General features: G+C 40.5%; 1 protein-coding gene across 3 annotated transcripts in view; it reads left to right on the top strand.

The window, feature by feature from the left end:
- The window catches only part of TAX1BP1 (Tax1 binding protein 1), a 95,422-nt gene that overhangs the window by 73,632 nt on the left and 7,283 nt on the right, over positions 1-14,507 (top strand). For all 3 annotated transcript variants that reach the window (XM_074945727.1, XM_074945728.1, XM_074945726.1), the window contains 2 exons: positions 4,197-4,371; positions 4,786-4,934. In XM_074945727.1, the coding sequence (XP_074801828.1) occupies positions 4,197-4,371; positions 4,786-4,934 (324 nt within the window). The remainder of the gene's footprint in view (positions 1-4,196; positions 4,372-4,785; positions 4,935-14,507) is intronic.

The following is a 14,507-nucleotide window of genomic DNA, read 5'->3' as shown; positions in this document are numbered from 1 at the left end:
CCTGCCCCCGCCCGGGTGACTCTAGCAGTCTGCCCTCCTTGCACCTGAACTAATCGATCGTGACCCTGTCCAGTAGTCTGTAAATAAGAAGTGGGCAGCATTATCTCCCGTAAATGTAGTGATTGGCTGAACAAGGAGTGGGACTGAGTGGACTTGTAGGCTCTGAAGCAATGGTGGGCAGCGTGTGGGCTGGCAGGCCATGAAACAGTTTGTTTACATTGCCATGGCCACCCGCGGTTCACTGTTCCTGGCCAACGTGAGCTGTGGCAAGCAGCGGCCAGCACGTCCCTGCAGCCCACGCCGCTTCCCACAGCTCCCATTGGCCAGGAATGGTGAACCGTGGCCACTGGGAGCTGTGGGCGGCTGTGCCTGCAGACAGTCAATATAAACAAACTGTCTCGCGGCCCACCAGCAGATTACTCTGACGGGCACTACGCTAAAGTCTTACGTTGTTTTATTTTTGAGTGCAGTTATGTTTTTTTAAAAAAAATTAAAAAAAATTCTACATTTGTAAGTTGCACATTTGTATATTTTCCTGAGGTGAATTGAAAAATACTATTTATCTTTTTTACAATGCAAATATTTGTCATAAAAAATAATATAAAGTGAGCACTCTGCACTTTGTATTCTGTGTTGTAATTGAAATCAATATATTTGAAAATGTAAAAACATCCAAAATAATTGGTATTTATTTTATTATTGGTTAACAGTGTGATTAAAACTGCGATTAATCACAACCATTTTTTAATCTTGTGATTAATCGCAATTAATTTTTTTTAATCATTTGATAGCCCTAATTTTTAGTTCTGTGGTCAGTTCCTCTTTATTTGTTAGGACAAAGTCTAATAAAGAATTCACTGTGTTGGCTGCAACTCTTTTTTTGAGTTAGGAAACTGTCATCTATAATGTTTAGAAATTCCAGATTTTTTTATTACTGGCAGCATGATACCTCCAGCATATGTCACTCAAATTGAAGTCTCCCATGACCACAGTTTTTTTTTCCTTATACATAGATGCATAAAGAGGTGGTCAGCCTGTTCCCTATTATCATTTGGTGGTCTGTAGCAGACACCAATTTCTACCCCGTCTTGTGCTTTAACTGTTAGGACATTGAGCCATAAGCATGTAAGATAATTTTATTCCTGGTTATCAATGACTTGGAAACAGGTAGTGCCTCTTGACATAGAGTACTACTCCCTCTCCCCTTTTGCCCACTTGATCCTTCCTAAAATCAATGGTTATTATCTATTTAACGTTCCATCATGTGAATCATCCCACTAGGTTTCAGTAATAGCAACTAGATAAAATGTATGTTAATAAACGAACATTTCCAGTTCCTCTTGTTTGTTACTCAGGTTCCTAGTATTGGTGTATAGGCAATTCAGTAATTTCTTCTCTGCTTATCCTTTGATTTCTTGGTTTTGTTCTCAACATCTCAGTTTTGTGCTGAGAGTGCATATCTTCCCTCTTTTTACCGTCTCCCTTTTTGTTATTAGTTTAACTGTCTCCTGACTACTCTAGCCAGTCTTGGTTAATTTGTTTTAGAGTACAGTGGGGAACAGTATATAAAGAAGAACACTCATAAAACATGTAAAGGTAAATTTTAAAATGCAGTAAAAATGAATTAACTGATTTTTAAATAATAAATAATTTAATGGTGAGATTTCTATAAATAACTTCCATATTTATCAAAAAATAAGAACCCCAAACCAAACCAAACCAAAAAATAGTGAAACATCAAAACATCTGACTTAATATTCGGAAATACTATGTTTAGAAATAAGTGTTTTGTGCTGTAATAGAATTCTGGAACATTTAATCATATGCTGCATTTAATCTAGTGAAATTTGTAAGGCAGAATCTTTTTATATACCTGTTGTTTGTTTAGCATTAACTGTCATCCATATAGTTATAACAGAATTCTTTCTTTTTTCCTTAGAAATTGGGATAAGTGGGTGTGTCAAATTCTAATATGACATCTAAGAAGAACAGTGCATATTCATATATAATTTTATTATTTCCACTGTTTCATAAGGATTGTTTGTTATAACCAGACACACGCATTCACTACCATTGTTGATTATTCCCACAAGCAGCCACTAAGAGAACAGATTGACAGATGTTACAGTGTGACTTTGATAATGATCTCTTCAGAGTTGTAGTTTATCTAAAAGGACATTTGTATACCTTCTGATGCCATTCCAGATTTTTAAATAAGTGTTTGAAAATGAACTGACACTTTAAAAAGCTGGCTCTCTAATCAAATTCAGTGTCTGTATGATTAAAATTAAAGAAATCCATGCTGAAATATTAAAGATGATGTTCTAATGCTGAAAGTATATTCCGTGTTTTGCAGGGCGATTATTCATAGGTCGTCTTATCCTACTTCCCAATACATCTTAATCACAGTATGATAATTTTTGCAAGGCATTGCTAATGGGGAGAGTAATGTTTGTTAAAAATATATAACTACATTCATTCCATGTTATATGAATGAACCAAGATGGAAGAGAGGATGTACATGAGAGGCATTCAGCACAGCTGTTTTATTTCATAAACAGTGACTTCAAATAATTTCACTATAGAGTAAACTAGTTGGAAAATGAGAATATTTAACTTATTTTTTTTTCAAAAGCAACCCAAAAATGCTGTTGATACTGTTTTTCATACAAAGGAATAGCCAAATACATGGAAGGTTGTTTTTTTTTTTAAAAATAGGTCTGTACCATATATCTCTAATTCATAGAAAAGCTAAGTAAAAGTCAGGATTTTGATACGACTATTTATCTGGAGGGAATCATTTTTTAGCTGGAGGGAATCATTTTAAACAACACACATAAGGAGGAGTGCAACTGTAAAAATATTGTATGAAGCTTATAAAAGCTTGTAATGTAAATATCTATAAATTTGCTAGAACAATTCCAAGGAAGAATCAAAGTGCTCTGCTAGACTGAAACCATGATTTAAAAGGTTACACATAGTACAGTAAACAGCTTTTCAATTTATACTCCATTATCAGTGTTTGTTTATAAATGTCACTAAACATAGCATGCTAAAAATGTTCATTTGTAGTCTCTTCAAACCTATAAAATTACTTAGTTTCTGTTTTATTTACATACTTATATAGTCTTTGATTTTTAATCAGTCTCTACCCTAGCAGTCCAGCTTATAGCTAAGACTATTTTATAGCACCTTTTACAAGCACTTTGATGTACATTCTATTTTAATCTTAGGTGATGCTGGAATTAAAGTATTAAATGCCATCATGTTTTTAGCAAAAATGTTTCCATATTGTAGAAAAAAACTATAAGCATATGGGACATTTCCACTTTCAGAAAGTGTCTCAGACTTTTAGAAAGTAGACACTGCACTTTGAACTTCTTTTGTTTGCTCCTTGGGGTTTGTAAACAAACAGCCTACAAATTGTAGGACAGAAAAAGTTAGGACAGCTTCCTACTTTTTCTCCAGTTACATTGTTTTGTTTCTTCTCTCTAGCTTGAAATGAGTGGAATAAAGGCCCATCCATCTTAAAATTATTCTCTTACTGAAAGCAAGAAACTTTAATCCAGTGGGCCAGAACCTCTGCTGGTATAAATTGGGATAGCTCCGTTTAAGTCAACAGAGCTACCCCAATGTATACCATTAGATGATCCATCCCAGTATATCTAGTAAGTTTTTAAAAATATTTCTCTTTTGATAGATGCATAGAGTATTGCCATCAAGCCTATACCTGATTTCTGCATAATCGGTGTGTTCCTTAAGTATAGTGTTTTTGAGATAAAACAGGAATTTTATTTGTGAATTGTTCACAATATGCACATCATCTCAGTTGTAAGGAGAGATCAGGTGGAAGTAGCAGAGCCTCTACGTGTTTTGTAACTGATTTTTTTATTTGCTTTGCAAAAGTAGATATTTGTATGAACAATATTGGTGATTTGGCTTTTTTATTGAGTTTGCACCTATTGATAGAATTTCAAAATAAAATTTCTAATAAAGTTATCAATAAATTTAATAATGTAACAAAAAAGTCAACTCAGTCAAGTCATGAAAGGTGGATCTGAAAATTGGCACATAAAAATTAGAATTTTTTTTAAAAATTGAAGCTTTTAATTAAACTATTTATTTAATCAGAATTTAAAACATTTGATAATTTGACTTCATTTGTTAATTACATTTTTAAACTTTTTGTTAATTAGGAACTTGGCAGGAGTCCAGAAAATCAAGCTGCAAGGATAACTAAGGGACAGATTTCTCAGCAGGATTTACATTTTCTTAGTCCATACTCAGGGGAGAGTGGGCTGGTTCCTTCAGTGCCAAATAGACTACCAGTGCTACAGTATGGAAACCCTTATGCAATCCAGGAAACAAGAGGTTTGGAAAGTTTTATTTTCCTCAGCTTTCTTTTGTCTCTCAATTTAAAAATAAAGGTGCCATTTTATTTATGTAGAGGCAGGACTGGACTGTTGATATCCTCGCATATAATATGTTTGTCAGAAACGGCTGGATTAATTAATAAGTCTGTCTACTCTCGTCACTAAAAGGGAAACTTTCAAGAGGACCCAAGAACCATGGTGTACTCACACCAAAGTTTGTTCTAGTTGTGCATTCTGTTTACCAGATTTTGGGCTTTGGTTGAGAACTCCCTAGTTGTACGAAATCTAAACTGAAAACATTTGAAGTTTCGATTTAATTATTATTTTGTTATAACAAAAAGTGTACTAACTGTATTGAACAGAACTTTTTATGCAATAAATAAGAGGCCTGTTCTTCTGATTTTTATTTCAGATGGAGCAGATGGTGCTTTTTATCCTGAGGAGCTCCAAAGGCTGCCTGTAAGGACTTCCTCTTGGGAACTGGAAGACAATGTGGTCTGCAGTCAGCCTGCTCGCAACCTTAGTCGACCTGATGGTCTGGAAGACCCTGAGGATAGCAATGTAAGTTAGGTTACTTGTTCTTATTTTTTTCCTTCATTTATTAATCAGCATCCAGGAGTTAACAATTGCTTGGGTATAGTGAGCATTTAAAAATTTTTAAATTCTGATACGCTTAAGCAGTCTTTAAATTTGGAACTGAAATTTTATTGAAAAATATCTGAGCGCTATTTAAGGTGAAAAATTTGCACACAAATTGATGAAAATTCAAATCATAGAACTCTCTCTTGAATTCTAATACCAGTTTATTTTGGTTTTGGAGTCATAGCCTCTGATAACTTTTTTCTTTTTAAATATTAAAGCGAACTTATTTCAAGTCATATTGCTATTTTAGTATATAACCATATTCCTGTTCCTTAACGTTACATACACAGCCTTTCTTGTAGAACACATATGTTTTTAATTCTCTCACCAGTATGTGAAAACTTAATTGAAACTGAAGACAAAACAAAAGCTGAAGGATTGTGTTACCCGTGTTTCTGAATTAAATGTTTAGCATATAGTTCAATGCAAGGTGTAAATTTATGAAGATAGATTTGCAAGAGATACAGAACAAAAATAAACATTTAAACAGAATGGAAAATATTAAACGGTGAAACAATTTCCATTTTGGCCTTTTATAACTGCTAAAAGTTTGAAGTGGCAGAGACTCCTGTCTGTCATCTAAAACCAGGGTAAAGTAAAAATGGTATTGTTTGCTAATATACTTTCCAGGGCTTCATCGTGTGACGCTTTCTCTGTAGAAGCGATGTGGGGGAGGGGGACGGAATCACCTCCCCCCTGCCACCGGTTTTTGTCAGGGTGGGAGTCGGGCTGAGCATAGCTGAGGGGGATGTGCCTGGGAAAGGCACCAGCACCTAGCTCCCCTGCTGAGCCCCACTCTGAGTTCTGTCCCTTCCTTGCCTGCAACTGCAGTTACCTGCTGGGCAGTAGGTGTACAGAGCCCGCTCTGGCCCGCAGCAGGAAGGCTTTTCAGTACATACACAACCTTTTAAATATTCATCCATCCATCTCTCAACAGTCATGAGACTCAGTATGACACAAACTTTTATTAGATACCTCACTTGACCCTCGTTGGATAAATACTACGAAAGCAATGTGTTGGATCTAGTGAGTTTGTCAGGCCTGTCAGGAGCTGCTGTTACAGAAAAGTGAATGCTTTACCTGTTGGCATTAAGGAGTTTCTAGGATCAAACATATCTTTTAAGGAATGTTAGGAATCTTTTATTTTTTTGTTTTATTTGGTTAGCTCAGATACTCTTGTATAAAAAAGAAAAAATGGCGTTTAGTGAACTGGTTTATGAAGAAAACTATACCTAAACTATATATTAAAACTATATGTATGCTTTAATTTGAACAGTTGTTTTTACTGTGTTTCAGTTTCTAGATGCTCTTGCTACTTTAAGAAATATTTCAGAAATACTTTTCTACAAAGTATTGTGCTCTTTGCAAGTACGGTGGTATCATGACCTGTTTCTCATTTAGTCTAGTTTGCCACATTTAATTGCTATTAACCTTTGCAGAAACTGATCAGTGTACAGACAGGCATGATTTTAGCCTTGGTGCTCAGCACCTATAATGGAGAAAAATGTATTTCTTCCTCCTGCCTTTTGAACCCTGTGTCCATTATTGTGAATAATTAGGGAAACTGTCAGAACTATTGCAGCCTATTTAAGGTCTAGAATATCAGCTTTGTACTGTTGCCCACCTTTTCTTCACATTTTGCATATTTAATCTGATCATTCTTGGCATAGACATTGCTTATGACAAGCCCTTCTCTTCTTGAGTCATCTGCTGCAGTTTAATTAGCAGAGTGTTCTTCCTGATCTATGTGTTTTGCCCTTTCGCAAACCCCAGAGAAACAGTGCTAGAGTCTTGTGCTCATTTGCTGACACAGCTTAGGTTTCGTAATGAGATGGAAGGAACCTAATATGCTCAAATAGGAAACAACTTCAGGTAAATGTGTCAAGAAGATGATACTTTTCTCACATCAAATCGCAATTTATATTTTAATACACCGTAAGAATTGATTTTCTTCCTATTTTCTGGCTGTCAAATGAAAATAGTCTGAGAATGGTAAAACATAATTAGTTTCCAAATAAGAGAGAGAGGGGATATATGTGAATAAGTCAAAATTCTTCTTTCAGTGCTTGCTCACGTCCATTCTATTATAGGTTACATTGTAGGTGTGTGTGCTCGACACATGCACCAGTGCTACCACATCTCGTGGAAATCATGAGTCATTTCATATCTTTAAATCTCACTTAAAACCCTCCTTTTCTCTTTTTAGTTGATCACTGAATCTCCCTGGAAAGAGTTTTGCATCAGTTTGTTTTCAAATAGTGAGAAAAGACTGTTATTTTTCATAACGGTTGTTCTTTGAGATGTGCTGCTCATATCCATTCCATTGTAGGTGCATGTGCTCGACACATGCACCAGTGCCAGAAGATTTTCCCTCAGTGTATCCGTAGGGGACCAGCTCTGGCGCCCTCCCGAGTGGCGTGCATATGCACTGGTATAAGGGGCACCACCAGCTCCCCCATCCCTCAGTTCCTTCTTATTGCCAGTGATGGTACTGGAATGTCTCCTTGCCTCGGCAAGCTTTCCCATCTCAACTGTGCCTAGTAGCGAATTCGTTGTATATGGTTGTTAAAGTTGTACTGTAAATAGCTCCCTTAGTGTAAAGTTAGAATTAGTTAGTTAGTCCTGGACTTAGCCTAGAGATGGGGCATGCCCTGGTCCCCAGGCTTCAAGCCTTTTGACAGCTGCAAAAAATATATGCCAGTCAGTGATCTCCATAGAAGCTGCCTGAAGTGTTTAGGGAAACCCACATGAGTGACAAGTGTTGTATTTGCAAGAGCTTCAGGCTGCAGATCAAAAAGGAGTGGGACATTCGTCTTCGAGCGCTCCTTATGAAGTCTGCCCTCACACCGGCCTCAGAGCCGACAAGATTGGACTCTGCTTCAAGTACCGTGGCCTCAGTGTGGAGCACGCTGCTGGCACCAACTGCTGACCGGTGCTGATCCCTATCCCCAGTACTAGCTAAAAAAGCAAAGAAGGGCCAGGAGAGGATGTTCTCATACATCCGTAAAGGGAGGGAGAGAGCTGGAGGAGAGCAAAGACCCATGTGGGGTGGCTCTGCCCCTCCAGACGGTGGCCAGGCTCCAGCTCCCATTGAGCTGTTGAGCCCACTTCCAGACCTGCTCGCCACCCTGGGAAGCGGCAGAGGCACTCGGCACCTAGTGGTGCCGTTCATGCCAGCCAGTGAGGTGCCCTGGTACCCTTCCAGTGGTCTCCATCAGTGCGGCACCACTCACCGTCGCAGGGGGCACCCCGCCAGCACTTGCCTGAACAGCACCACCAGCCCCTGGATGCGGATCAGCTTACTTGCTAGAGTTTCCGGTGTCGGTCCCTGGACTCTAGGTAGCGTTCCTCAGGGTCCCAGTGTCAGTTGCTGGTGGTCTGGTGCAGATCTGCAGAGGCACGTCACCAGTCTTCAGAGTCTCAGTGCTCGGCACTGCTCCAGTGGGTCGAGACACCAGTCACTGGAGTCCCATCACCGGTCTCCGGATCACCAGTAATGATCACTGCGAGCATGTCCACGGTCTCAGAGATGTCGATCCTCTCACTCCTGGTCCTGGTCTACGGAGTGGCAAAGTGTAAGACGCTGATTGCCGGGGTATTGTCGCTGATCTACCGAATGCTGCCGGTCACCGGAGTCACAGCATTGAGAGCCATTGTCCCGGTGCAGGTCCCCAATGGAGGTCCACAGAGAGAGCCAACAGTAATTGGGTAGACAGGTGGCCTCGGTACTGTTCTGGTCCCCCAGGCAAGCATCTCCCTCCTTGGGCTCTGACAGTGAGGAGGAAGTGTATATAGAGTCCGACGAGGAAGACCTGTCTGCAAGCCATGGTCACCCACAGGGGACATTGGCTTTCCCCTCTGGGCCACCAATGGCCGCCTGGCCCCAGGACCAGTGGCTGGCCCCCTGGCAACTATGGAACCCCAACCGTTGCAGGGGCATCAGTCAGTCTAAGGGGCAGCCAAAAGGCAGTCGGCGGCTGTCTCCTTCCCGCCACCTGACTTGGACGCGGAGTCAGAGTAAGCTCTCCAGGGACAGCCAGCCTCAGCCGAGGCTCCTTTGGCAGAAACGGTGGAGTGGGCAGACCCACCTGTACCTGCCTCCTCTTCATCTCTGCCAGATGAGGCGATAGCGGGGCCTTCTCACGCGGTCCCCCAGGATGATGCCAGGGCCCACCAAGAGCTTTCAAAGAGGGTGGCATCAAACTGGGGCTGGAAGCCGAGGAGGTGGCAGAGCCCTCAGACTCCCTGTTCAATGTATTAAGTACAGCAGCCCCCCTCCAGTTTGGCATTGCTAGTACACGAGGGAGTGGTGAAACTAATCAAGGCCCTCTGGCAGATACTCTTCTCCCTGCCCCACATCTCCAAGTGAGTGGAAAGAAAGGATTATGTCACCGGTAAGGGTTATCTTTATACCCATCCTGCCCCATGCTCACTGGTTGTGTCGGCAGCCAGTGAGTACAATAGACAGGTCCAACCGGGATCAATGGCTAAGAATAAGGTGGCAACAAGGCTCGATCTCTTTGGTAGAAAAACTTATTCTACGTCTGGCCTCCAGCTGAGAGTGCCCAACCATCAGGCCTTGCTTGGCTGCTATGATTTTAGTATTTGTCAGTCCATGGCTAAGTTCATGGACTCACTGTTAGAGGAGTCCAGGAAGGAATTCTCTGCTGTCCTCGATGAGGGCAGGGCTGCGGCCAGGGCTGCGCTCCAAGCAGTCTCGGATGCAGCAGTTTCTGCATCTCAGAGCATGGTTTCAGCTATTTCTATAAGGCATGCATCCTGGTTGCAGTCGGGCCTGTCAGTGGAGGTTCAGCAGTCCATCCAGGACTTCCCATTCCATGGCCTGGGACTGTTCTTGGAACAGACAGACAGTAAATTACATGGCCTAAAAGACTCTAGGACTACCTTGTGCTCTCTGGGCCTTTACACTCCGGGGCTTGAGAGGAAGCAGTTTAAGCTGCAACAGTCCTGCAGGTTCAGGACCCAACCTCAATCAGAGCCCTTTCAAAAGAAGGGCAAGGGCTATAAGCACTGGCAGACCATCAGCTGGCCCCCTCAGCTCATTCGAGCTCTACCTGCAATCAACTGGGTAATAAGCAGGAATTTTTGAGGGTGTGCTCAAGGGTGACCTTCCAGCCTGTGTCCTGGATCCAGCACCCCTGCTTTTTTCCAACTGTAAATAGTGGCGGGGGGAGAAGACAGTACCTGAGTTGTGTGTGCTTGTATGAAACTAAATGGCTTTGATATCTAGGAAACAGGATGGTGCAAGCCAACAAACTGGTTTGAAAACCAGCAGGACAGTGTTTGAATTTCAGCCTGTAAATGTGGTAGAAGATGGTTGTCTTACTGCTTTGATTGAAAGAGTAGTCTGACCACCACATTATAGCCTCCCCAGTCTCACCCCAGAACTACTTATCTTGAGAAACAAAGTAAAGAGCTTGAGGAAATTATAGTAGTCCTGATAGTAAATGATAAGAGTGCTCATTCTGACAGTGTTCAAGTCTACTTTTATCTAGTAGCCAAGAATGGGTGGGAAAACATTCATGGTCAAGGTTGATTTGAGATTTTTTGACTTAGGGGCAAAGTTAAGGTCTGAGTTAGAGACTTATAGAAGAAGTTGCATAGGCAGTCAAAGCAACTGACTATCTTTTTCCCTCCCCCCTGAATTCCTGTGTGGTGGTAGCTACTTAAACCAAACTTTACACAGGTGGTTGATTACTAATTGTTTTTCATTTTCTGGGTGTCCAGCTTGATACCATGGTTTGCAGAGCTGCTGAGTGCTCACAGCTGCAACTGAAGTCAATGGAGCTCTGCTTTGAATGTATTTATAAAATCCTATATAATGCTGAATTAAGATCTGATTTTTCAGAGTAGATGTATCAAATTGGGCACCCAAAATTAGAGGAAACTTTTGACCCAAATCTCTCTGTCCCTCAGTTCCCCTCTGTAAAATGGGAATTACGCCCTTTCACTTCAGAGGGGTGTTCTGAAGATAAATAAAATGTTTGTGAAGCACTTGAATGCTATAGTGAAGAGTGCCATAGAAACGCCCATGAGTGGCTTTTGAATAATATGCAGCAAAGTCATGAGGCCACACACTGAACAATGAGGATAAACAAAATATTTAATAGCTGCTAAGTGAGCACCATCCATCCTGTCCACTGAATGAGGCAGGAGCCTTGTGGAAAAAATGTGAGATCATGTAACTAAAGATCATATCATAATAGATAGGCACAAGGGCAAGGGTTCTCAAACTGGGGGTTGGGACCTGTCAGGGGGTCATGAGGTTATTACATGGGGGGTCGTGAGCTGTCAGCCTCCACCCCAAACCCCGCTTTGCCTCCAGCATTTATAATGGTGTTAAATATATAAAAAAGTGTTCTTAATTTATAAGGTAGGGGTTGCACTCAGAGGCTTGCTCAGTGAAAGGGGTCACCAGTACAAAAGTTTGAGAACCACTGCATAAGGAGGTGAATTAAGATACCACAGGGCACTTTTTTCTGACATTTCCTAACTCGTCAGATGTCAGCGTTGTTTCATTTTCTGTTTCTTCTTGGTCCAGGTGGGGCAGTTTGAACTGGATATTGTATCCTCCAAGAGGCTGATGGAGACAAGAAAACAGACAATGACTCTAGTCTTAAAATGCATGTTAGGGAATGATCCTGCATTGGTATACATATGGACTAGATGTTCTAATAGGTCCTTTCCTTCCCTAATTTGTGTGAATCCTTGATAGAGACTAGGTCTGACTAAGCTCTCTAGTTCACTTTCTAGCAAGTGGGTAAGCCTCTCCGATGGAGAATACTTTGAAATAAGAATGTTGGTAAAAGGACAAGTAAAACAATGGTTGTTGCTTTGTTAGGAATACAATCTAAAAATACTAATGAAAGAAGCCTTTCAGGAAAATTTGGTATTTACAATGTCTAGCTTTGTTACGTGTAAAATGCATAACCTCTGCACAAACAGATATTTCTGAAACGTGGTATTTTAATAGCCAATAGGATACTGTAATTCCTGGGTATAAAATATATATGAAAGAAACATTATCTTGATTAGGTGGCATAGTAGTACTACACAAAATATTCCATAGACACTTCCAGAAATTATAGAAACGAGGAGTACTTGTGGCACCTTAGAGACTAACAAATTTATTTGGGCATAAGCTTTCGTGGGCTAAAACTCACTTCATCCACCACTCTAGAACCTGTCAGAAATTATATTTTTCTGGTAGAGAAGATCTTGAGGTAGAATCTGCATGTAAGCCCATATCATAGGAATACAAATACAATATTTTGGGTGCACTACTGCTCTCTAACTTTGTCATCTTTAAAATGTTGGAGAGATCAGAGAAGCAGTAATTCCTTTTGGGTAATAGTAATGGATAATTTCATCTTATTCTCGTGCAGACACCATAGTTAATCGTATGTTTTAGAGTTCAGTTTACCAAGAGCTTTAAACTTTTATTTTATAAAAATCTTATTGTGATGGAAAACATAAAATATTTGAGCTTTGAATTTTCATGGTGGTTTAATGAAAAATGAATTGATACAGAGAAGTAAGAGTTCAGAAATCAACCCTTTAGACATTTTTTGTACTAGATTTTCTCTTTTTTGGGGGAGGGGGGAGAGAGACTTTTTGCAAGTAATCTAAAGCACTCTGGGACCTGTCATTTGTCCACATCATTGCTCCTCTTGTGCAGATTCCTAGAATATCAGGTATGCATAGGTGGTGTTTGGCTATAGAGCATTTTACAGTATTTTTGCCATAATGGAGAATATTTGCACCAAGGCAAACCCTTTGAATTTGATGACAAATTCAGCAGGTGGTACAAATGCCGTCACTCACTCCCAGGGAGGGAAGGACAGAGAAACAACCTCCTCCCTCCTTCTCAAATATCCCTCTAGCCTAGAGGAAATTCCCTGAGCAGGGAAGAGGAAACCAGGAGTTAAAATCTTACCTCTTCTAATTTCAGTTGAAATTCCCGTACAATTCTCTACTCTTAGGATAGGCTAAGTCCATGAACCCTAATCTAGAAGACTGTCAGGGGAGGGCTGTTAACACTTGCCCCCATTTCCATTTTCGAATAAATTAGCAGAGAGCTTAGGCAACGTCATTGCTGGCCTGTAACTCCAGTTTTATTCACAGCATCACGCTGCCTTTCAGAGTCACTAGACAAGTTTGGAATGTCCTAGCTCTAACCATCATAAATCACACTTCTCCCCCAAAACCAGGGATAGAATCGAGGATTCCTTATTACAGATGTTCTAGTGTTAAGTAGTAAATAGTTGCAACTCACTAAGAGTGGGAAAAAGTGTATGACAAGTTTTCCACCAATGGCTGGTCTACAGAGGGACTAGCAGTTCCATCTGTCTTTCAGTCTACCACAAAACTTAAGCAGTGACCTCTGCAATGTTACAATGGAATAACCTTTCAAATACATGGAATATATGACAGTCAGATGTGCTGATCTGTTAGTATAATTGATATAAAAGCATATGAGGCCACTGTTAAGGTTCTGCACTTTAAGTGCAAGTTTCATGAAGATGGGATATACTTGGCTTTTTGGTATCTGCTGGAGACGGAAGGAGAGAGCTTTATGAAGTGTTGAAGTGTGTTATCAAAAGCATTGTAGGCAATATGGGAGTGGAAATAAATGCGGAGCGTTTCCCCTTAATTTCTTATTTCCATTCTTTTAAGGTTTTGGGTGAATGGAACATGTCCTGCTTCAACCTTAACTCCTACAAAACATAGTTTTGTTAATTCATGTGTAGATTAGGTTGAACAGCACATCAGGACCAATTTCAGAGAAACTGTTGGTTGATATCAAATGATGTTGTCTTGGCACATCTTAGTCTGGCACATACAAGAGAGTCTGCTCTTGATGTAGACCTTTATAACAAATTGTTCTAGGACCGACAGTTGGTGCTAAGTTACTAAGTAAGAGTGACAAGAATATAATTACAGGTTTCAGAGTAGCAGCCCTGTTAGTCTGTGTCCACAAAAAGAGCAGGAGTACTTGTGGCACCTTAGATACTAACAAATTTATAAGAATATAATTGTTAGACATCCTGAGAGAGGAAATTATTCCTAGAGGCATGTAGATATAAGAAGAGTGCAAGATACAAGAGATTTTTATTAATGATATAGTTGGTTATTCTTATTTAGGAAATGTAGAACTGATCCCAGCTTGCAGTGTGCTCAGAGTAACTTCCTGAAGAATGTTGTTAGTCACAGTAGGTATGTGGGTAGCAAGGTGAGAATTTGTGGCCACCAGAAATTGTCAGGACTTTTTTCTGGAATGTGTCCAAAACGGCCTTTCCACCTCAACTAGTCAAAATACCCTCCTCTACCTGCCAATCTTCTCTTTGCTGCCACTTCCCCAGATCAGGGATCTGCAAGGAGAAGCTCTGTTTAGCCACTGATGAGGAAGAGCTGCCTTGGAGCCCAGACTGGCTGATCACAAAGATGCAGACTTGACTGCACAGAGTGAGG

Source organism: Natator depressus, chromosome 2 (assembly GCF_965152275.1).
Source record: "Natator depressus isolate rNatDep1 chromosome 2, rNatDep2.hap1, whole genome shotgun sequence".
NCBI lineage: Eukaryota > Metazoa > Chordata > Testudines > Cheloniidae > Natator > Natator depressus.
This window is presented reverse-complemented; position numbering and strand designations above follow the sequence as displayed.